General features: G+C 46.1%; 1 protein-coding gene across 1 annotated transcript in view; it reads left to right on the top strand.

The window, feature by feature from the left end:
- Positions 1-3870: 3870 nt before the first annotated feature.
- DOHH (deoxyhypusine hydroxylase) overlaps positions 3871-23346 on the top strand; it is a 28842-nt gene continuing 9366 nt past the window's right edge. Inside the window, exons 1-3 of the mRNA XM_068233885.1 lie at positions 3871-4415; positions 10131-10207; positions 22760-22997. Coding sequence (XP_068089986.1) covers positions 4043-4415; positions 10131-10207; positions 22760-22997 — 688 coding nt within the window. The 5' untranslated portion in view covers positions 3871-4042. The remainder of the gene's footprint in view (positions 4416-10130; positions 10208-22759; positions 22998-23346) is intronic.

The following is a 23346-nucleotide window of genomic DNA, read 5'->3' as shown; positions in this document are numbered from 1 at the left end:
GTTACCCCAGACACCAGAAAATAAACGCAATAGGCAACATGTCAGCACAAAATAACCGCAATGTGGGCAACATGTCAGTATAAAATAAATGCAATGCGGGCAAACATGTCAGTACAAAATAAACGCAATGCGGGCAAACATTTCACCAGAAAAGAAACGCACTGCGGGCAAACATTTCACCAGAAAAGAAACGCACTGCGGGCAAACATTTCGCTAGAAAAGAAACAATGCGGGCAAACATTTCACCAGAAAAGAAACAATGCGGGCAAACATTTCACCAGAAAAGAAACGCACTGCGGGCAAACATTTCACCAGAAAAGAAACGCACTGCGGGCAAACATTTCGCTAGAAAAGAAAAAATGCGGGCAAACATTTCACCAGAAAAGAAACGCAGTGCGGGCAAACATTTAGCTAGAAAAGAAACGCACTGCGGGCAAACATTTCGCTAGAAAAGAAAAAATGCGGGCAAACATTTCACCAGAAAAGAAACGCACTGCGGGCAAACATTTAGCTAGAAAAGAAACAATGCGGGCAAACATTTCACCAGAAAAGAAACGCACTGCGGGCAAACATTTCGCTAGAAAAGAAACAATGCGGGCAAACATTTCACCAGAAAAGAAATGCACTGCGGGCAAACATATCGCTAGAAAAGAAACAATGCGGGCAAACATTTCACCAGAAAAGAAACGCACTGCGGGCAAACATTTCGCTAGAAAAGAAACAATGCGGGCAAACATTTCACCAGAAAAGAAACAATGCGGGCAAACATTTCACCAGAAAAGAAACAATGCGGGCAAACATTTCACCTGGAAAAGAAACAATGCGGGCAAACATTTCACCTGGAAAAGAAAGCATTTACTCACCTGGCAGAAGTCTCCGGCCTCTGGCGCGCTGCTCCTGGGACCGTCTTACTTCTCCTGCAGTCTCCCGCGCTGACAGCCTGGCAGAGCAGGGCTGCGGCAAGATGGCGCCCGAAGCCCTGTATTGGAGACACAAATAGGTCTCCAGTACGGGGCTTCGGCAGCCATCTTGCCGTAGCCCTGCTCGCCTGCCGGTGTCGGAAACAGACACCGGAAGAGGAGGCTGGAGCGGGGCTGCAGGCAATGAACTGGCACGGCGTCTATAGACGCCGCTGCCAGTTCATTGAGGAGAGAGTGGCCAGAGTCCCGAGGCCGGGACGTCCCGCTGCTGAAAGCGGAACGTTTCCCGGGACCTCATGCTGCCTGGGACAGCGGACCCCGAATCCGGGACGTGTCCCGGGCAATCCGGGACGTCTGGTCACTCTAGGTTACAGCCAGCACAGGAGCAAGGAGCTGAAGTTTGCACTACTCTGTTCTTTCAAGCATGCCTGCCTCTCCTCCCACTGTCATAAAGTGTGTATCTGAATGTGCTGCACTCATATCCTTCTAAACGGGTGGGGGTGCAGTCTCCTGCTGAAAGGACAACTGAGGTGACATGATGAGAAAGACGTGTATGTATTGTGCCAAGCACACAAATATCTAGGCTGTGTTCCTTTTTTTTCTCTGTCTGAAAGAGTTAAACATCATGTATGCAAGTGACAGTTTCTATCCGGGTCAGACTATAGCATAACCCTCACTGATAAGTAATTACAGCCATAAAATATTTTCTCATCAGTTTATTTTGACCTCGGATGTCCTTTAAGAATAGATCCTAGGTCAGGTATGAGGCTGCACAAGGGTACAAATTAGCACTGAACCTAAAATCAAACACCTGCTCAACTTGCTATATGGGGTGGGGAAGAGGGTTCACATTGGCTGCTGCTAAAGCAGTTTAAAACTCTGCCAAAATTTTCAACAAAAATGTGTTTTCCTACTTTTTATAACCCATATAATTATCATATTTGCTTTTGTGCACAAGTATTAATATTCATTTAGATATTATAACTTCCCAAAGTTCAGTTAATTTACTTTGAAAGCTGCTGGTGCATTTTATTAATAACTGTTGTCATTCTGTTTTAGGGCTCATTTCCACTATCGCGAATTCGCATGCGTTTTTCGCATACAAATTCGCATAGCAATACAAGTCAATGGGACTGTTTCCACTTGTCAGGATTCCTTTGCGTTTTTCTGTGCAGAAAAAATTCGCATGGCAAAACCATCAGAATTCGCATACCGCATACCGCTATGCGAATCGCATACAATGTATTTAATAGGAAATTCGCATGAGGGTTTTTATGCGAATTTTCATGCGAATTTTCATGCGAATTCGCATAGAAACAATGGAAAAGCACACCAGCACTGCCATGGTTAAATTCGCACACATCGTCATCCATGCGAATTCGTGTGCGAATTCGCGTGAAAATTCGCATGGACCCGCATACGAATTTCGCATCCGCATGCGAATTTTTACCGCCGCGATTCGCACCGCACAAGTGGAAATGCAGCCTTAAATGCAGCCATCAGTGATTTATGACCTGTTTTTCACCTCAGCACTCATCAGCTGAAGTCCTGCACAGCCAGATAATGTTTACATAAATGTATCAAGTAAAGAATGTATACACAAGATAAGATTATAAGCAGTTCCGGATTCTCCCTGCAGAAGAAAGAGTCAGCCCTGCGATGTAACCCTTTGAATGCTGTTTTACTTTAAAAAAAAAACAAAGTGTTAGTATATTATATGCTGTAAATAATCTTTTAGAGCAAAGAAGAAATTCTGGGTTATATTCCACTTAATGGAGCAGGGGTAGTCTCCCTTTGGCTGGAAAGGTCTCATAGACGCAATGCTGTTGTAGAGGAACATTCTCAGAGTTCTGCTGGTGGATAGGGGTCAGAGAGGGCTTCAAATCCACCAGCAGCACCCTGACTGAGAATGCCCCTCCCCAACAGCATCACTATGTTTGAGACCCCCCCCCCCCCCCCCTTCCTCTGTTAGTAGCAACTAGTTACTCTAGTAGTAGCAGCCAGTTTTGACCCCTTTTCTCCCAGCCAGTAGCACTCAGCTACCCCTCCCTACCCTGAAAATGTCGAGAGTCTACGTGCTGCGGAAGCCAAGATAATTCAGGAAAATAATGTCTAACTTCCCACTGAGCATGCGTGATACTCAGTGCGTAAGGGAGCTTCCGGGCTGCCCATTCTGACATTACACCGGGGCCCCTCTGGTACAGTAGAGATGGGAAGTTCGGATCTTTTCAATGATCCGGATGATTCGAATCGGATCATTGAAGAGATCCGGATCTTTGATCCGAATCTCGGATCATTTTACTACCGGAAGCATTCGGGGGTGAAATGAACAGCAGGACAGGTCTGTGGACAGGAGAAGGGGAGGGAGTGGACACACAGAGAAGGGGAGAAGATGGACAGAGGGCAGGGAGTGGACAGAGAAGGGAGGAGGGACGAGCAGAGAGCAGAAATGTTTGCACGTAATACCCACATTTATGCTTTACATATATTTCACCTATATGTTCATCTGTACACTTTGAAAGAAAAGGTCGCACAGTGAAAGAAAGCATTCCCAGAAGATAAGTGCAGCTGTTTAGTGCCGAGTGCAGGAGGATTATATTGCCTTTCAATCACACTGTCTGCAAAGTTACTGAGCTGTGCTGAGCCAAAAGCTTCCCATGTGATCACTGTGCAGCACTACGGAACAGACAGCCTATAATGAGCAGCGCATTACAGCCAGTATGTGTGCTCTACACATATCTGGCAGTGGCACCCATGTCCCCTCTCTCTCTCATCTACCTGTCTCCCTGCAAGGCTGCCTCCCCTCCAACAGAGCGATCCATCTCAGCTCTGCTTCCAGGACCCCGCTGAGAGGGGGCGTGTCGCTCCTGGCCCCGCCCCTTTTGCGATCCGAATCACTCATTTTGATGATTCGGATGATCGACTCATAAAATAGATTCGGATCCGAATCGTTCATGATCCGGACAACACTATGGTACAGGGTCTCCGATGAGGTTACAACCTCTGCAACCCCTATTGCTAATCTACTAGCCTAATTTATAAAATCTGCTAAATGTACAAATCATCATGCAGCAGCAACAGCACTACAGGAGCAGCGAGTTCAAGCCCAATGATCAGTTTCAATGCACTTCCCCGAACTTTCAACTGCACGCTGGCATATGACGTGTAAATCGTGCGACACACGTGGTATGACATCATCGTATGCTTCCTGCAACATGGCGCTTACTGACAGCACCACGATTGAACGGATAGGCAAAGTGTTAGTGGACACCGACAGCCCCTTGCCAGCGCGGTTTAGAGCGCTCTTTACACTACGGAATTTAGGTGGTCCGCAGGCGGTGGAGTGGATAGGCCGAGCCTTTAGCGACGAATCAGCGCTCCTGAAGCATGAATTGGCCTATTGCTTGGGGCAGATGAGGGACCGCAGTGCGCTGCCTGTTCTAAAGACTGTACTGCAGGATCGCAACCAAGAGCCCATGGTTCGGCATGAGGCAGGTGAGAATATCAGATTGCACCGAGACACAGCAGATGACTTCTGGTGCTTTGCTGTTAGCTAGATATGACAGCTTTTAATGTTAGTCCTTTTTGTGCTATGCATGCGGTATTGGTTAGGTAAACAAACAAAAAAAGTATACATTTGATCATCCCACCCGGTGAACTATGACGATGGGACGTAAGCTGCAGTAGGGGCATCCCCTGTTCCGGTGCCTAGATTCTGCACACATAAATAGCAATAGAAAACCAAGTAGGGGTGAGGATTCAGCTGTTATAGTGGACCTGAACTCAGAACTTCCTTTATGCTCTGAGGCCTGGAACCCACTACAAAACGCTATCGCTAATCGCAATCACTAGCGTTTTGTATGAGCAGTTTGTAAGCGGTTTTAGGGAGCGATTTTAGAAAGTGTAATCAATTTGCCAGCAGTTGTGTAGCGATTAGCGTTTTAAAGTCTGATTGGTCCATTCATTTATTTTTTATTTTGTTACAGTGTACATTAACTTTAAAATCGCTCCGTGCAAGTTTTGATGAGCGATTACGCCAGTGATTATATACTTTACATTGAAGCGCTAACAAAATGCTGCAAGTCCTGCGCTTGCGATTTTGGGAATCGCAAACACTCCAGTGGAAGTTGGCACATCCGTTAACATTAGCTGAGCCTTTTTGGAAAGATACACAACGGCATAAAAACATTTAAAGAAAAACATTTCTGTGTTACAGCTGATACAAGTCCTGAAATAAATCTAAGCATGTATCCAGGAGCACCCACTTAATGCTCAAAGGTAAAAGGAAGTGTGCCAAGATCCTCACCCCTGTACCAAAGGGTCAATACAGTCTATAATCCCCAAAGGATCGGCACCACACGATATAGGTATTAAATAGCTCTTAAACTTTTATTGCATAGTAAAAAGTTTGACATTTCTGGCAACTTGATAAAGGCCTTTCTGGCCGAAACAGCGGGCTGTCGCTGCCTGTCAAACTTTTTACTATGCAATAAAAGTTTAAGAGCTATTTAATACATATATCGTGTGGTGCCGATCCTTTGTGGATTATAGACTGAAATAAATCTACACTGTTTCTGCTTTCATGGAAGCAGATATATTGTTAAAGTGGACCTGAACTCTTGCACATGACACAAGGAAAACATAACAGAAATACACCCTGTAGCGTTTAGCATGTGTAATTCCCCCTCATTTGTGTCTAATCGCAGGTTGTAATTTGATCTCCCCCTGTGTCACATGACTGCCTATGGCATTTGAAAGCACAGGCTGTAAACAATATGTCTGCTTCCATGAATCCAGAAGTAGAAACTGCAATTTATTTTAGGATTTGTATCAGCTGTAACAAAGAAATGTTTTTTGTTTAAAGATTATTACGGTGGAGTACATCTTTTAGAGCAGAGGAGTCTGAGTTCAGGTCCACTTTAACATCTTGTACTTTCAAATGAGCTAATCTGCTGTGGCAGTCAGGTGACACAGGGGAGTGATCAAATTACAACTTGTGACTAGACAGAAATGAGGGGGGATTAGGCTAAACTCTCTAAATAGTGTGCGTTTCTCTGTGTTCCTTCTGTCCTGTGCAAGATTCAGGTCCACTTTAAGGTGCCCATACATCTAGTGATATATGTGTAGCTCGACCAAGACACAGATCTCTCTTTGTTCAAATCTAATCGGAGAGAGATCTGATGGCTGCCCATACAATGCAGACCAATTCCTAAGGTACCCGTTTCCACTGGCGCGGTTTCTTTGTCGAATCCGCAGATTTTCCCTGCAGGCAAATCACGCGGGGAAACTCTGCCATAGGGTAAAATGGTGCTGCCAGCCGAATCGCTTGCGCTAGCGATTCGGCTGATATTACCATCTGAAATGGTGGTGGGGGGGGCTGCAAACTCCGTAGCCGTGCATGGCACGGCTGATGGGATTCGTCTGCATACCCGTAGACCCGGAAGTGCCGCAGTGCGTCTTGCTGACGTGTGCAGCTCAAGTGGAAACGAGCCCTAATAGATTTCACCATACCTGGTTTGTATTAGTCTATTGGTTGTAATGCTAGGTACACCTGATGCAATTTTCTGACAGATTATTATTAGATATTATCAGATCTATTATTTACATCATGTTTGAACTAATTTCCTATCGAGTTGTTTTTTTTTAATCAATTTTCTGTTCACTTCTATGAAAAATCGATCTTTAATCAGGTCGGACATGTTAGAAATAATCGATCTGACAGTAAATCTGTACAAAATTTACACTGTGTGTACCTAGTATTAGGTTTGACTGATGCACTACAGTCAAACCTAACTACTCTAGTTATAGTAAATTTTGATATAGTAAAGTCATTCCTCAGGCATCATGTCTACACTGTCAGACTCTACTTACACTACATAATTTGGGCCCTGAATACATGAAAGAAATGTTGCAGCTGCGTATCAGTCCCTGCAATATCACATCCACAGGTTCTAATAATCTAGTCATTCCCAAGAGTCCACCTGAAAACTTTAGTCGCAGAGCCTTCTGTCATGCCACTCCTGCATTATGGAACTCCTTACCTCAGCAGATCATGACAGCTCCATCTCTGGATGTGTCCAGACTGAAAACCCACCTGATCAGTTTGGCATTTGCAGAAATATAATTGTATCCTCTTTGTTAATACTTCATCCTACTACCAGTTACTGAATCTGAGAGAGCCTATTGCTGGGTACACACGGTGCGTTACCGCACTCGATTCCTCGCTCCATTCCCGGCCGCTCGATTATTTCCGACATGTCCGATTCGGTGGATCGTTAGGTCGATTTGGTATACTTTACATGAGAATTGACCTAACAATCATCGAAACACGATCAGAAATGCTCGGAAATAATCAAGTGTGGGAACGCACCGTGTGTACCCAGCATAAGCCCTTTTGCCTAGTACACACCATACAATTTTCTGTAAGATTTTCTGTAATTAGATTATTTTCTGTAAAGTACTGGTAGAGACTGGTCATTATCCTCTGGTACATTGTCTTCTGGTTATCTCCTGCTGAGTAGAACAATGCTTAATTGCTAGGCAGTTAGATGGTTAGATAATTTCCAACATGTTGGAAATTATCTATCTGGCAGGTAAATCTTAAGCCCAATCTACACGATACGATTCTTTGTGTGATTCGATTACGATTCTATTTACGATCCGATTAAATTCGACTTGTCCGATCTGGATTTGATTCAATTCAATTCAATTTGCCATTGCAAAACAATGGCAAATCGAATCGAATCCCGATCGGACATGTCGGATTTTATCGGATCGTAAATAGAATCGTAATCGAATCGCACAAAGAATCGTATCATGTAGATGGGGCTTTACAGAAAATTGTATGGTGTGTACTAGGCATTTGAGTCGGATGGGAGAAAAGCGCTACAGAAATGTTATTGATGCATTATTGTAAAGGGGCCCATACACTTATACTATTTCCCACCGATATACAGCAGATTCGATCACTGTGATTTTATGCTGAAATCGATTCACAATTTGTTTGCAGTAAAGGCAGCCATACAATCCCTCTCTGATCAGATTTGATCAGAGAGGGATCTATCTGTTGGTCGATCTGATGGCAAATCGACCAGTGTATGGCCACCTTTAGTTTACTTCTGTCCTGAACAGGAGAAGAAACACAACATTTGATCACAGGACTTTATAGACAGCACTCTCCTGATTGCTACTGTGGATCTGTGGCCTTTCTAGGGGTATGTCTGAATGGCAGGGTTGCCCCTGCAAAGCTTAAAGGACTTACGAGGCCAACAGGGCAAAAAAAGTTAATTACCTGCATCGACGTTTAAGGCACGGAGGACGCCGTCCGCGCCCTCCGTGCCGATCTGCCAGTTCCCCCCGCTCATTAGCCCCCCCGGGCCGGCTCCCGGGTCAGGCTCTCTTGCCTCTCCAAAAATGGCCGCTTCCTCTGGCTGCGGCTGCGCTGGCCGCGAGTGCGGCTGCGCAGCTCTAGGGCCAACCCCACCGATCCACGCTACGTAGCGTGGATCGGGGGGGTTGGCCCTAGGGCTGCACAGGCGCACTCGCAGCCAGGCGGACTGCACAGCCGCGGCCAGAGGAAGCGGCCATTTTTGGAGAGGCAGGAGAGCCCGACCCGGGCCGTGGGGTCGGGAGCCGGCCCGGGGGGCTAACGAGCAGGGGGGACCCGGCGGATTGGCACGGAGGGCGCGGACGGCGTCCTCCATGCCTTAAACGACAATGCAGGTAATTAACTTTTTTTGCTCCGTTGGCCTCGTAAGTCCTTAAGCATGAGAAAATGCTGAAACAGAAAGGTATTAGCTTGAATTTAGTGCCTGGCATACACGTTACTCACAGAAGGAGAGAGGCAGAGACTCATTCTCTTGGTAAACACTCACTCAACAAGCATAGAAGTGAAAGCAGGAAGCTATAAGCACAAAGCAAGTGGCCTTACATCAGTCGACTTGATGGCCGATCGACCATCCAATTCTATTATTATAACTGGATGAAAATCGGTGCCACTAAGAGCATGCCTGATCGACGGTGCAACCAATTGCAAGTCGAAATTGGTCACATGTATTCGGACATGCTGCAAGATGTAGGGTTGACATGTTTGATCAGGTGCAAGGGAGTGTGTTATCAGGACAAACTATGAACACGACAGACCTCCCGGCGTTGACCCCCAGTGTAAAATGTGCCCCACGCAGTATACTTTACCTGTCTGTGTCCGCCGCTAGCTCCGGGCTTCGTCTTCCATCCACATACATACGCCTCACATGATTGCCAGTGTATACGTGGCGTGTGTGACGGCACACGCTCACATTATGCCGGAAACCACATGGCGTGTGTATGACAGTGGCAGACTCTGACAGGTAAAGCACATTGCACGGGGAGCACGTTTTACATTGGGGGGACAGCAGCGGATGCAGCAATACAAGCGATTTCATGCTGAAATCGATCGGGAACCGGCCCTGCGGTGTATGGGCAGCAGATCTCTTTTCGACCAAAGTGGGCTATATAGAAATATGATTGGCTGCTGCAGGTATGAGCCTCCATCTTGCCTACAAATTGGTGCACAGGACCTGCCTGACCTACATCTCAGATCTTGTCCACAGGCACATACCAGCCTGTCCCCTCCGATCCTCCAACAGCCTGTGCCTGGTTGCACCGTGCATATCTCACTCCCATGCACGATTGCAGGACTTCACTAGGGCTGCCCCCACTCTCTGGAACTCACTCCCGTCAGCCATCAGACTTGCCCCCACCTTTAATACCTTTAATCGAGCCCTCAAGACTCACCTTTTCATGCTCGCGCACCCCCCTACATCAGCACTATAATACGTTCTGCTGAGCACCCTCTCAAGAGACGCACCTATTGTCTATACCCCGCCCTTTAGATTGTAAGCCTCTGGCAGGCCCTCATCCCTAGTGTTTCCAGCTTGATTATGCAATCTTACTGTCCGTCACCCGTCTTGTCGACTAGAACAGTCTCTATTTTGACCAGACCCTGAACTACTGTTATTAAATCGATTGCATGATCTTGTTTTGTTGTGAGCTTCTTGTATGTTAACCCCATTTATCTATTGTGCAGCGCTGCAAAATATGTTGGCGCTTTATAAATACAATAAATAATAATCTTGTCCTTTGTTGCTTTTGAACTATCCTTTTTATACCTTATTTTATCGTGAAGAACTTACATAATTAGATCAATGTATTTTTATTTTACTTTATCAGGGGAAGCTTTAGGAGCTATTGGGGACCCTGAAGTGCTTGAACTACTAAAGGAATACAGTCAGGATCCAGTTGTCGAGGTATTTTTAATTATTGTGTGTGTGTGTGTGTGTGTGTGTGTGTGTGTGTGTGTGAGATATTCATACCCCTTGCAAATTTTGACTTAGTTACTTTTATTTAACCAGCAAGTAATTTTTGACAGGAAATGACATAGATGTCTCCCAAAAGATAAAACGATGTACAAGAGGCATTATTGTGGAAAAAACATTTCTCAGCTTTATTTGTGCTGAAAAACGAGGCTTATATGCAAGTATATAAGGTGTGTGTGTGTGTGTGTGTGTGTGTGTGTATATATATATATATATATATATATATATATATATATATATATATATCAGTTCTGCTGTGCTCTCCTTCACAACCAAACAGTGCAACAGGCATGCATCACCAGTAATTTGTGTGTCACACTGTGTCATACACAAACGTGGGTCCACTGCACACCCCCTTTCACCAGCAGCTCACCGGATGTAAGGCACCTCACCTTTACAGGTGGATCATACATTTTTTTTTAACCAGCTCCTCAATGCTGCACGGAATGAATCAGTCACAACTTCTATATTCAAGTATTCAAGGCAATTTAATTCATATGAAACAGTAAACATCACATAACGAGCTAATATAAGTGAGCTTCTCACTGCACATAAAATTGCACTCATGTGCTCCAAAGTTACATAACGCTCATCTAGTACTGCTGCCGACTGCTGCCCCTCCAATTATTAGTGGCGCCCTGCTCGCGCATTGTTGGCGGCTAGAAAAGTTTTGGCTATCGCTCTCGTGATCCTTGCTTCCTTCTGGCAGGTGGGCGTGATGACATCAGACCTGCTGGCTTCGCCTTTAGTGTTTCGTCGTCACTTCCGAATTCGTCAGGGGCTTTTTTCTTCCACCCTAATTTTACATGCCTGTAACCATGTCATGTATGCACACAGTGTGTAAGTTTGACCTGTCCATTATAGCAAAGAAGTATCAAACTGACAGGGCATGGAAACAGATCTGAAGGTTAACCTTCCTGGCGGTAAGCCCGAACTGAGTTCGGGCTATGCCGCCGGAAGGCACCGCTCAGGCCCCGCTGGGCCGATTTGCATAATTTTTTTTTTTGCTGCACGCAGCTAGCACTTTGCTAGCTGCGTGCAGTGCCCGATCGCCGCCGCTACCCGCCGATCCGCCGCAATTCCTCTCGCCGCGGCCGCCCCCCCCCCCCCAGACCCCGTGCGCTGCCTGGCCAATCAGTGCCAGGCAGCGCTATGGGGCAGATCGGAGTCCCCTCTGACGTCACGACGTCGATGACGTCGGTGACGTCATCCCGCCCGTCGCCATGGCGACGGGGGAAGCCCTCCAGGAGATCCCGTTCTTTGAACGGGATCTCCGGATCTCCGATCGCCGGCGGCGATCGGAGGGGCTGGGGGGATGCCGCTGAGCAGCGGCTATCATGTAGCGAGACTTTGTCTCGCTACATGAAAAAAAAAAAAAAATTTAAAAAAAAAGATTTGCTGCCCCCTGGCGATTTTTTTGCAAACCGCCAGGAGGGTTAATGGCTGCATGTGGGGGTCTGGAGCAGTTATTGGCCAGGAGTGGTTACTGGCTGCAATACTTATTTATTTTATTTACTGCATTATTTATTTACTGCATTATTCACTGCATATATACTTTATGCAGTGTGGTCATTCACCCCTCATGGCCCACAATGTAGCCATTAACTTTGCTGGATACTTTAATACCGTATTTTTCGGACTATAAGACGCTCTGGACTATAAGACGCACCCAGGCTTAGAGGGCAAAAACCAGGGGAAAAAAAATACACTAAACTTGGTGCATCTGTGGTCCAGGGGCATCTTATAAAGTTTCTCCCAGCTACAGCAATGGCTGTGTGGACATATATGTGCTGCCTGGACAATGTAGGAGCTGCTGCAATCAGGAGGATGCCAAGGAACAGCAATTATGGTAGTGAAATGGGTGGCAGAGTCTCTCAAGTAATGGATAGGGCCCTGTAAGTGGAATGCTGCAGCGTTGCATCATAAGCTGTCACTAAGCCAGGCAGCACATCCAACCACCAGAAGACAGTGTGGATTTTGAGCACCTCCTATTATTATAGATAGACAGACAGACAGAGACAGATATATAGATAGATATATATATATCTCGGAACTGTGTGCAATCCGTTGTGTAGAGCCTGTGTAGGAACTGTGTGCAATCCGTTGTGTAGAGCCTGTGTAGGACGTCTTTACCATTTGTTGATATAGCAGTTAGAAAGGCTTCACCACACTGCAATTAGAATTAGACTCACTCCTGTCTCTTGCACCTACTGCTAATGCTACCTTATACATGAAATGCTGGCTGGGAGCTTTTCAAGGCAGGTAAGAGCACATTGGCATGAGGTACTATTTATATAGATCAATACTAATATTTACTTTCTACTTTGTAATTTTGTGTATTGTGCTGGTATGCCTCCCTACCATCCTCTATTCCTTGTGCACTGTGGTCATCCTCGGTTAAAGCTTCAGATCCAGGCAGACAGCATGCGAGTAGTGTTGTCCGGATCATGAACGATTCGGATCTTTGATCCGAATCTATTTTGTGAGTCGAATCAACCGAATCATCAAAATGAGTGATTCGGATCGCAAAAGGGGCGGAGCCAGGAGCGACACGCCCCCTCTCAGCGGGGTCCTGGAAGCAGAGCTGAGATGGATCGCTCTGTTGGAGGGGAGGCAGCCTTGCAGGGAGACAGGTAGATGAGAGAGAGAGGGGACATGGGTGCCACTGCCAGATATGTGTAGAGCACACATACTGGCTGTAATGCGCTGCTCATTATAGGCTGTCTGTTCCGTAGTTGTGCACAGTGATCACATGGGAAGCTTTTGGCTCAGCTCAGCACAGCTCAGTAACTTTGCAGGCACTGTGATTGCCGGGCAATATGATCCTCCTGCACTCGCTCTAAACAGCTGCACTTTACTTCTGGGAACGCTTTGGGGAATGCTTTCTTTCACTGTGCGACGTTTGCTTTCACAGTACACAGATGAGCATATAGGTGAAATACATGTAAAGCATATGATTGCAGCATGTGGGTATTGTGTGCAAACAAACATTTCTGCTCTCTGCTCGTCCCTCCTCCCTTCTCTGTCCACTCCCTGCCCTCTGTCCATCTTCTCCCCTTCTCTGTGTGTCCACCCCCCTCCCCTTCTCCTGTCCACAGCAGGGAAAGACCTGTCCTGCTATTCATTTCACCCCCGAATGCTTCATAGTAAAATGATCCGAGATTCGGATCAAAGATCCGGATCTTTTCAATGATCCGATTCGAATCATCCGGATCATTGAAAAGATCCGAACTTCCCATCTCTACATGCGAGTAATCTGATCCCTGCACAGCTGGACATTGTCTCTCTGCTGTCTGTTGTCCAGCGCTGCGATCCTCCCCGTGTCTCTCAGCCCCAGTCTTCCTGACTGTGAGATCACATGACAATGATGACATGCAGGAAGTAAGACAAGGCTGAGAGACACGAGGAAAAAGTAGGATCGCAGCGCTGGACAACAGACAGCAGAGAGAGAGAGACGATGTCCAGCTGTGCAGGGATCAGATTACTCACATGCTGTCTGCCTGGATCTGAAGCTTTAACTGAGGATGACTCACATGCCATTTGCCTCGGTCTAAAGCTTTAACTGAAGATGATGACCACAGCAAGCATGGAATAAACAATGGTAGGGAGGAATAACACAGGACCGCAGCACGGCAGATTCAAGCTCTCCCACTGCTCTGATTGTTTAGGGATGGTCTCGAGAGCAGGAAGACGGCTCCTTCTTTGGACCAATCACTGCGCTGACTCAGTAGCAGTGACGTATCATATCACTGGCATTTGATAGGTCACTGCTACTGAATGAGGGCAGTGATTGGCCCAATGAAGGAGCTCTGGTCCCGCCCTCAAGACCATCGGGCTCCCATTAACACACAGAGCAGTGGGAGAGCTTTATTCAGTGTGTTAAACAACAGTTAACATACAGGGCAGCAGCGGCTGTGATCTGCGGCTGCAGTATGCATTTGTGGGGGACACCTTCGGACTATAAGACGCACTGACTTTTCCCCCCCAACTTCTGGGGGAGAAAAAGTGCGTCTTATAGTCCGAAAAATATGGTAATTAAAAAAAAAAACACATTGCGAGTGTCAAATATTGGGGTCAACTTATACATGAGGTAGACTTATATTCGAGGATATACAGTGTATAGATAGACACTAGATTCAGAGCGTTATATACCCCATAGCAAGACATTGCTGTTGAGTCTTTGGTACCCTTTCATGGGAAACTTGGTCTAAATCAGTATATCCCATCCAAGTGGGCAAGGTATGGTGTTCAGTTTTATAAGGTAAGCGAGAGTGGCACTGACTACATGTAAGCCTTCAGAATTTACAAAGACAGCATTTTACAGCCAGCGGGGTGCCCACAGTACATCAATACCAGTGGGAAGATTATTGTGGAGCTCATCAATGCACTTCTCTATCATGGCTACCACCTGTACGTGGACAATTTCTACACAAGCACACCCTTAGTCATATTTTTGCACTCTGCACAGACTGGCACTTTGAGGATGGCGAGGGCAAACTGTTTAGGCCTCCCACGACAGGTGGTGAATAAAAAAATTGAATAGAGGACAGTGTTCTCCCCAGAATTTTTTTCCAGCCGGGTGGCATGAAAAAGTAGCCGGGTGGAGTAAAATGGGCGTGGCCATGACGTGCCGGAAAATGGGCGTGATCATGACATGGACATAGCTAACTGTAATGTAACTCAAAATGGCCCTGATTTTTAGGGTGGCTAGTGCTGTGGGTAGGAAAGTAGGTCAGGCTAGTGGGGTGGGTAAAGTGGGGTGGGGTGGTGGCTAGTGGGGTGGGTAAGTAGGTCGCGCTGGTGGGGTTGCAAAGTTGGTCAGGCTGGTGGTTAGTGGGGTGGGTTGCAAAGTTGGTCAGGCTAGTGGGGTGGGTGAGTGGGTAAAAAGATCAGGCTGGAGGCTAGTGGGTGGGTAGGTAGGTCCCTCCCTCTCGAATAGCATGGCAGCAGGTTGCTCCTTACATCGTATGGTGTGAAATCTGATCCTCGGCTGCTTCCCGAAGGTCTCCCCCAGCTTCAGCACCCGCTGTCAGACAGGACGCAGGCCGTGGTACTCATTCCTGCTGATCACCCGGATTCCTCCATCCACCTCGGTACTCATCCCTGCTGATCGCCCAGATTCCTCCATCCTCCTCTGCCAGCCAGCGGCGTGCGTGTCAACCACTGTGGGGCGGGTCCATGGCGAGGCAAATTCATTTGCATGCGGGGTAATGCTGCAAATAACCCCTAGTGGAAACTAGCCCTATGTCCTTTCACGCCATACTCTGAGTTGCGAAAAGATCACAATGGTAGTGGAAAGTTGCATCACACGGTAGAAGTGTCATGTGAAGCATACATTAAACATACGTTACACTGCCACTGTAAACGCACGTTGTGCACTGCATTGACGGAACCAGCTTTACTGCACCCAATGTAAACATACCATGTGATGCGATTATATTGCAAAGGAATGCGACAGACAGTGTAAAAGAAACCTTAGAATTTGTATGGATTCATTCTCAAAGTAACATTTTGCTTCTCAACAGGCAGAAATCCTCAATGCAGAATAAGAACTTTGAATTATTGATTATATATTAAAAAACAAAATTAATTACCTAATAGCTGATTAATCAGCTGTCAACTCTCCTTCGGAATCTTATTAACCCCAAACACAATAATGAATCAACCCTAAAAAGCTAATTATAGAGCAAAAGAAAATGAAGGATCAGAAATAAAAAATATCATACCATGATTATATTCCTCTCCTGATAGGGAATAACCCGGACAGAAGTGCAGGAAACTCTTTTGGAACTACAAACACATGCAAACTGACTCTGCACACCCCCACCAGTCACAAATATGTTGCTGGAGTTGGGGCTTAATGTGATTGAATATGTCAATGGAATAAAACATGAAACAAACATAACACCGGAATTCGGGGCATTTTTTTTAACTTACTTTCCAAGTATCTTCACATCCTGAAGCACAATTTGGCCTCCACGCTTGTTCTGAAACTTCATAAAGTCTTCAGAATGGTCTCGCTTCTTCTCAGACCGCTCACAGAAGAACTTTGATAACTTTGCCAAGGCCACATCGTCACGGTCAAAGTAAAAGCCCAGAGACCGGTAAGCATAGCTCGCCTGCAACAGCGTGTTCACCAGAGAGTAGCAGATACCTCAGTTCTTGCTTTGACAGTGATTGAACGGAACAGAGGCTTCTGTGCGCCGGACCGATCCTCACTCCTTCAGGATGTGAAGAAACCGGCGGCTGATGAATGGGGAAATGGAACACTTACTTTCCAAGTATGTCTGCGGTCAGACTCTGGATTCTCCGTGAGTCCGTTGTTCTCCGCACGGCAGCGCTAGGACCCTGGTGACATCACATCACCACGTGACCGCTGCGTGGGTCGGGTCGGCGAGGCCTCCTATTGGCCGGTGGGTGGTGCGGACGCACATTGATTTGTGGGAGACGCTGACTCATCCCGCCCAGTACACTGTGAGCTTGAAAAGTGTCCCCGGCTCAAGGCTTCGCGGCGGCCATTTTCTTGAGGATCGCCGTTCAGAGAAAGTGTAAATACTCTGAAAAAAGGCGCCGGCGTGGTTTTAAAACAGGCGGGCGGGGTTTCAAAACAGCCGGGCGGCCCGCCCACCTAATAAGTCCTGGGGAGAACACTGGAGGAGAGTCATACGGCCTCAGATGCGACAAGCTCCTTGCACTGAAGTACAAAGAGGGTGGAGTTGATCTTGAAATCGATTCACACTTAGGCCACAGTCCATATTTTCACAATAAGAGGAGAGCAGACCAAAAAGTCAGAATCGATAGCGGACTATAACAAGAAAATTGTAGCTTTGGACATAGTAGATCAGATGATGGCTCACTTATTTATAAGAGAAAAAGGAGTGTATGGTATAAAAATGTAGCGTTTTACCTGTTCCAAATGGCAATACAAAATGCACAAGAAATTTATCCAGATCATTTGGAAAACACGGTTTGCTTAAAGGGATACTGTAGGGGGGTCAGGGAAAAATGAGTTAAACTTACTCGGCGCTTCTAATGGTCCCCCCGCAGACATCCTGTGCCCGCGCAGCCACTCACCGATGCTCCGGCCCCGCCCCCGGTTCACTTCTGGAATTTCAGACTTTAAAGTCTGAAAACCACTGCCCCTGCGTTGCTGTGTCCTCGCTCCCGCATCAGTGAGTGGCTGCGCGGGCACAGGCTTCGGTTTTGTTTATTTTCATAATTCGTACATATTTTACTTAATTGGTGCTGTTCAGGGTTAACAGTCTACTGTGTGACCCTATCTGATTATGTATATGGTGTATCATTTTAACTGTGACAAGCAAGATAATAGAATTTGGGGTGTTTTAGGACTGAGGCATATATTGTGAGTTCTTTTTAGCGAGAAACAGAATCAAAAGCAGGAAAAATTGCTGTTTTCCTATACTCTGTACCAAAAAAATAAATAAAAATAAAACCCCAAACCACAAAAAAGTGACAAACTTGAAAAGAGAATATATAAATTAGGAACTCCGCTTTTTAAAAATGTGTGCCATGAGGGTATACTACAGTGGTGTGGATTTTTTTGCAAGTAATGGCTTGTATTCATTGATAGTGTACAATGAGAAAGCAAAAAAAAATACACCATTTTTTCCAAATAATAAATTATCGCCATACATTGTACTAGGTACATAGTTTAACCACTTCAGATGTAAAAAGATATAGATCATTTAGGTGTGATATGCAGTGATAAAGTTATGGCCTAATGAATGGGAGGAGCGCTGAAATGTATAAATGGCTCTTGGCAGTAAGGGTAAAATAGCCTGTGGGATTAAGTGGTTAAAGGAAAACTGAAGTGAGAGGGATATGGAGGCTGCCATATTTTTTCCATTTAAGCAATACCAGTTGCCTGACTATCCTGCTGATCCTCTGCCTCTAAAGGTGTCCATACACTTACTCGATTTCCTGCTGATAGACAGCAGATTTGATCACTGTGATCGAATCTGCTGTGAAATCGATCCGCAAATGCTGACCGTTCGACCGATTTCCGTCCGAAATCGATCCCGTTGATCTGTCGGGAGTGCGTCGATAGCGGCGTTCGAATGTTTGACGACCGATGCTAGCGGCAATACATTACCTGTTCCGCCGCCGCGTGTCCCAGCGGTCCCTTCTCCACGCTGGGCTCCGGCTGGCTTCACTTTCTTCCTGTCGGGGGAAGTATAAACAGTAGAGCGCCCTCTACTGTTTAAACTTCCGCCGACAGGAAGTAAAGTGAAGCTGGAGCCCAGAGCGGAGAAGGGACAGCGGGCACTCGCGCCGGCCGGATCAGGTAATGTTTGCAGTGTAGGCAGCCAATAGATCACTATTTGATCAGATTGGATCACAGAGGGATCTATCTGCTGGTCGATCTGGTGGCAATCGCCCAGTGTACAGCGTACTTTTAGCCATAGACCCTGAACAAGCGTCTGCATCAGGTTTTTTTGACATTTGTCAGATCTGACTAGATTAACTGCAGGCTTGTTTCAGGTAGGTGATTCAGACACAATTGCAGCCAAATAGATCAGCAATGCTGCTGAGCAACTGGTATTGTTTAAAATGAAATAAATATGGCAGCCTTCATATCCTTCTCACTTCAGGTATCCTTTAAAGAGACTCTGTAACAAACTTTTCCGCCTTAGTTCTTCTATCCTATAAGTTCCTTTGCCTGTTCTAATGTGCTCTGGCTTACTGCAGCTTTTCCTAATTGCACAGTGGCTGTGTTATCTCTGTTATATGATCTAATCTGTTTTCTTCTGTTGGCGCAGTCGGGCTAAAGCTGGAATGTGTGGAATGTGCAGGGCTGCTTGTGATTGGTAGAAGCTATACACGCCCCCTGCAGGCTCTGTATGACTCACACACTCTGCTTATGTGAGCCTATCAGAAGCTGGTTAGTTTGTTTGTAAACACTGCCTAAAACTGTTAATTACAAGCCTGGTTTGCAGCAGAGAGTGGCAGAAACAGCACAGAGGGGCCCAGGAGAACATAATGAATAGAATGGTATGCTTTTTGCTGTAAAAATGTTAGAGTACAGATTCTCTTTAATCAAACTATTGCTGCAGCTTCATTGAAGCCTATCCTCCGCCTGTAACAGCTGAAAGCCCCTCTGGTCTGGCACTAAATCAACTAGGATTGCCTTAAGGGGCCCACACACTTACCGATTTCCTCGCCGATATACAGCCGATTCGATCACTGTGATTGAATCGGCTGTGAAATCGTCGCGCAAATGCTGACCGAACGAATGATTTTCCATCCGAAATCGATAGTTCCCGCCGATTCCTGTCGTTCCGTCCGTGCGGAAGATTTCCCTCGATCGCCGGCGGGTCGGAAGTGCGTCGATAGCGGCGTTTGAATGCCCGCCGACCGACACTACCGGCAATACATTACCTGATCCGGCCGGTGCAAGTCCCCTGGTCTCCACTGTCTCTTCTCCGCTGGGTTCCGGCTGGCTACTTCCTGTCCCAGCAGGAAGTTTAAACCGTAGAGCGCCCTCTACTGTTCAAACTTTCCGGACAGGAAGTGAAGCCAGCCGGTCCGACACCCGGAGCCCAGAGCGGAGAAGACAGCGGAGACCGGCTCAGGTAATGTATAGCAGGGGGGGGGGAGGGGGGGGGGCGGCAACAGCTCCACAATTTCATGCTGAAATCGATTCACAATCTGTTTGCAGTAAAGGAAGCCATACGATCCCTCTCTGATCAGATTCGATCAGAGAGGGATCTATCTGTTGGTCGATCTGATGGCAAATCGACACGCACTACAGCAGCTGACAGGTCCGTCGGAACCTCCCGCTGGGTGGGGTTTCAGCAGACTGTAGTGCGTGTGTGCGCACTGTCGGCGGACTGATAAGGCTGCTCCCCCGGCGGATCATTCAGGAACAGCCTTATCAGTCCGCCGACAGTGCGTACACACGCACTACAGTCTGCTGAAAACCCGCCCAGCGGGAGGTGCCGACAGACCCGTCGTTTGCTTCTGTAGTGCTTGTGTACGCACCTTTAGGCAGTTTCTTTACTTGTCTTATCTGAATCTATATGCTGGCAGGTAATGCTTTTTCCAGACTGTGTAGAATTTTCCTGTTTTTTCTTTTTTCTCTTTATCTCTTTTGCAGCCAAATTACGTAAAACTTTGACTGCAGGGACACATTTTTCCTGGCACTGGGGAAGTGTGCCTTCCCCAGCTTGGCAGGCAGGGTATGCATGGTGGGCAGCTGGGAGCTTTCATAGTTACCTGTCCAGATAGTTGGATCGGCAGCCTCTTCTTCTTCCTTTGCAGCGGCAATGTAACCCCTGACGTATTCTCTGCTTCAATCATGTGATATGACGTGATCAGGATCCAGGAGACCCTGTCAGCATTACAGCGCCACCCAGTGGTGGAAGAGACTCTTCCATCACCACTTTTCCACCACTGGGTGGCACTGTAACGCTGACACTGTTTCAAACTAATATCTATTGGAAATCTGTTCCTAGTAAAAAAAAAATGTTCCTGAATACATTAAATAGATCAGAAAATCTACTGATGATCTGATCTATCTGCTGCTAATCGATGTGAGTGTATGGCCACCTTTTAGTTTCATCTTTGTGTATCCTAATTTCATTATCTGCAATTGCTGCTTATATTTTTCTAGGCCATACATCAGGTGACGTGCCTGCCCGATTTATGATGCGACCAATTTTGGGCTGAAATTGGTTGCATGAACTGATCGGAAATGTTGGGCCGTCGTGGTTGATCAGGTGTGCTTCAGTAACGGTGAGCAATATCAGGACGAGTGACGAATGGGACATCACCCTGACGCAATATCCCCCTAATGGTCAGTGTGCATTATTCCCCCCCCCCCTCCCCCCCCCCCCATGACCAGTGCACTAAACATTACCTGTCCACCTCCTCTGCTTGGTCCTCCATCCGCACACGCACTGCCTGTGGTTTCCGGCGTTGATGTCACACGCGCCCACATTACTCCAGCAACCACGTGGTGCAAATGTATGGACAGAAGACCAAGCCCGAAGGCAGCGGTGGACAGGTAATGTATAGTGAGCTGGGCACCAGGGGGCACATTGAATATTGGGGGGACAGCGTCAGGCTGGCTGATGTGGCGTCACAAGGCCTATTCTGGATCGATTTCAGCACGATATTGATCGGGAATTGGCCTGTAGTGTATGGGCAAGCAACAGATCTCTCTCCAATCAGATTCAATCAGCAAGAGATCTGTCTCTTGGTCGATTTGCCCATACATAGTCTTATGCACAGAAAAACTGACAAGTGGAGACGGCCCTTACTTTGTATAGTTACTGCTGCGCTCTCCAGACCTGCAAAGAAATCAGACTCCACATAGGGTAATACTATTCAGACAATGTAAAGAGTTCCAATCCTAGTCAGACAATGTAAAAAGTTCCAATCCCAGTGACTACTTCAGCAGAAGACCAGTGCATAGGAAAAAAACCTCTGTGCCAGCAATCTCACTCCGTGTTTACTCAATGTGAATCCCCAAAGAGGTATATGCCTAAAGGCTCACCAGATGCTGCCCACCTCCGCTTGCAGGTGGATAAAACACTTAGGGTTAGTTGCCAATCAGAACCAAGAACTGCTGTTTAAAAACGAATCTTCTTTTAATCCAATGAAGTAATCTCAATAGAAAAACATAAAAAGGTACATAGCGTGATCCTGTACAATCAGCCTCTGGGCGCATATAAAAATTGCACTTACGCGTCCCAGAGTATAATCGGCATATACAAAGATTCTTGCCACTGCCCATCTGCTGGGTCTATGCACTCGAGGGAGGACTTCCGCGGTGTTCCGCTCGAAGGCCCTTACTTGTCATCACTGCATGAGCTATTTTGTCATTGACCACGCCCACTTTCCCACTGCATGGTTTTTCCCATTTTTGATTCTCCCTTGGTGCTCCACATCTCCCAGGATCCTAACAACGCCCATGTATGGCACCTTTACAGCATTTTGTACGATTGGTCTGGAACAAGTCCAACAGTGCTTAAAAGGGAAGGTAACGCTGTGCATCAGGGCATTGGTGGAGGCTGAGCAAGAAAAGACTACCTAAACCACTTCTTGATTCCTTATTTTTAGAACTAAAACCAATAAGTCCAAGCAACATTTTGGAGGTGCCCTGCTCCGTTTCTACTCTAGTTTATTTCCCTTCACTAAAGGCAATCTTCTGTGTCCTGGCAGTTTTTTTTTTATTATTTATATTCACATTTTATTCATATTTTTTTTCTAACTGATGTGTTCCAGAGCAGGTGTGGAAAATCTTAGGATAGTCCTCTGTAAATGTACATTTTTCTTCAGAGAGATCGTTCTCTATCTGCCTTAAGTAGTAGAACTCGAGAATGAATATGCAGAAGCAGCCCAATAATCCACTCTGAGTTCAGATCAGTATTTCCTACATGCTTTCATTAATGGAAAATATGACAAAAAAAATGTTCACATTTCCCATAGAAATGGTCAAATAATTGTTTTATTCTTTAGGTTGCTGAAACATGTCAGCTTGCCATTCGCAGGATAGAATGGCTTCAAGAGCATTCACAAGTTTCTGATGACAGTCCCTACTTCTCTGTAGACCCAGCTCCTCCTTCTAGGGAAAAAGACATCCCTTCCCTGCGGGCTGCACTTATGAATGAAAACTTGCCACTATTTGAAAGGTATCGTGCCATGTTTGCACTTCGAAATATTGGAGGGAAGGAAGCTGTTCTAGCCTTGGCAGATGGTAAGTGATCCTCGAAATACTGCATTTTACCATGCTTTTTTCATATTGGGTTTCTCAAACAAAATACTGAAGGAAAACAATTGTCTATCTCACATGATGGTCATACCTGAAGAAGAAATAAAAATGTTAAGAAATTAACAAAATTCACCCTGAACTACAAATGTATTACTTTAGTGGAAATCAATAGCATTGAAAAGGGATACATGCATGCTTTTATTTTCTTTAGGATGTCCTGTCTATACTGTTGACACTGAAATGAAAAAAAAACATATTATATAACTTGTATGTGTAGTATGGAATTGGATAATTAATGGAACGTTAGGAGCAAAGAAGTGTTTCATGTTTTTAT

The sequence above is a fragment of the Hyperolius riggenbachi genome, chromosome 1 (genome assembly GCF_040937935.1).
Source record: "Hyperolius riggenbachi isolate aHypRig1 chromosome 1, aHypRig1.pri, whole genome shotgun sequence".
In the NCBI taxonomy this organism is placed as follows: domain Eukaryota; kingdom Metazoa; phylum Chordata; class Amphibia; order Anura; family Hyperoliidae; genus Hyperolius; species Hyperolius riggenbachi.
This window is presented reverse-complemented; position numbering and strand designations above follow the sequence as displayed.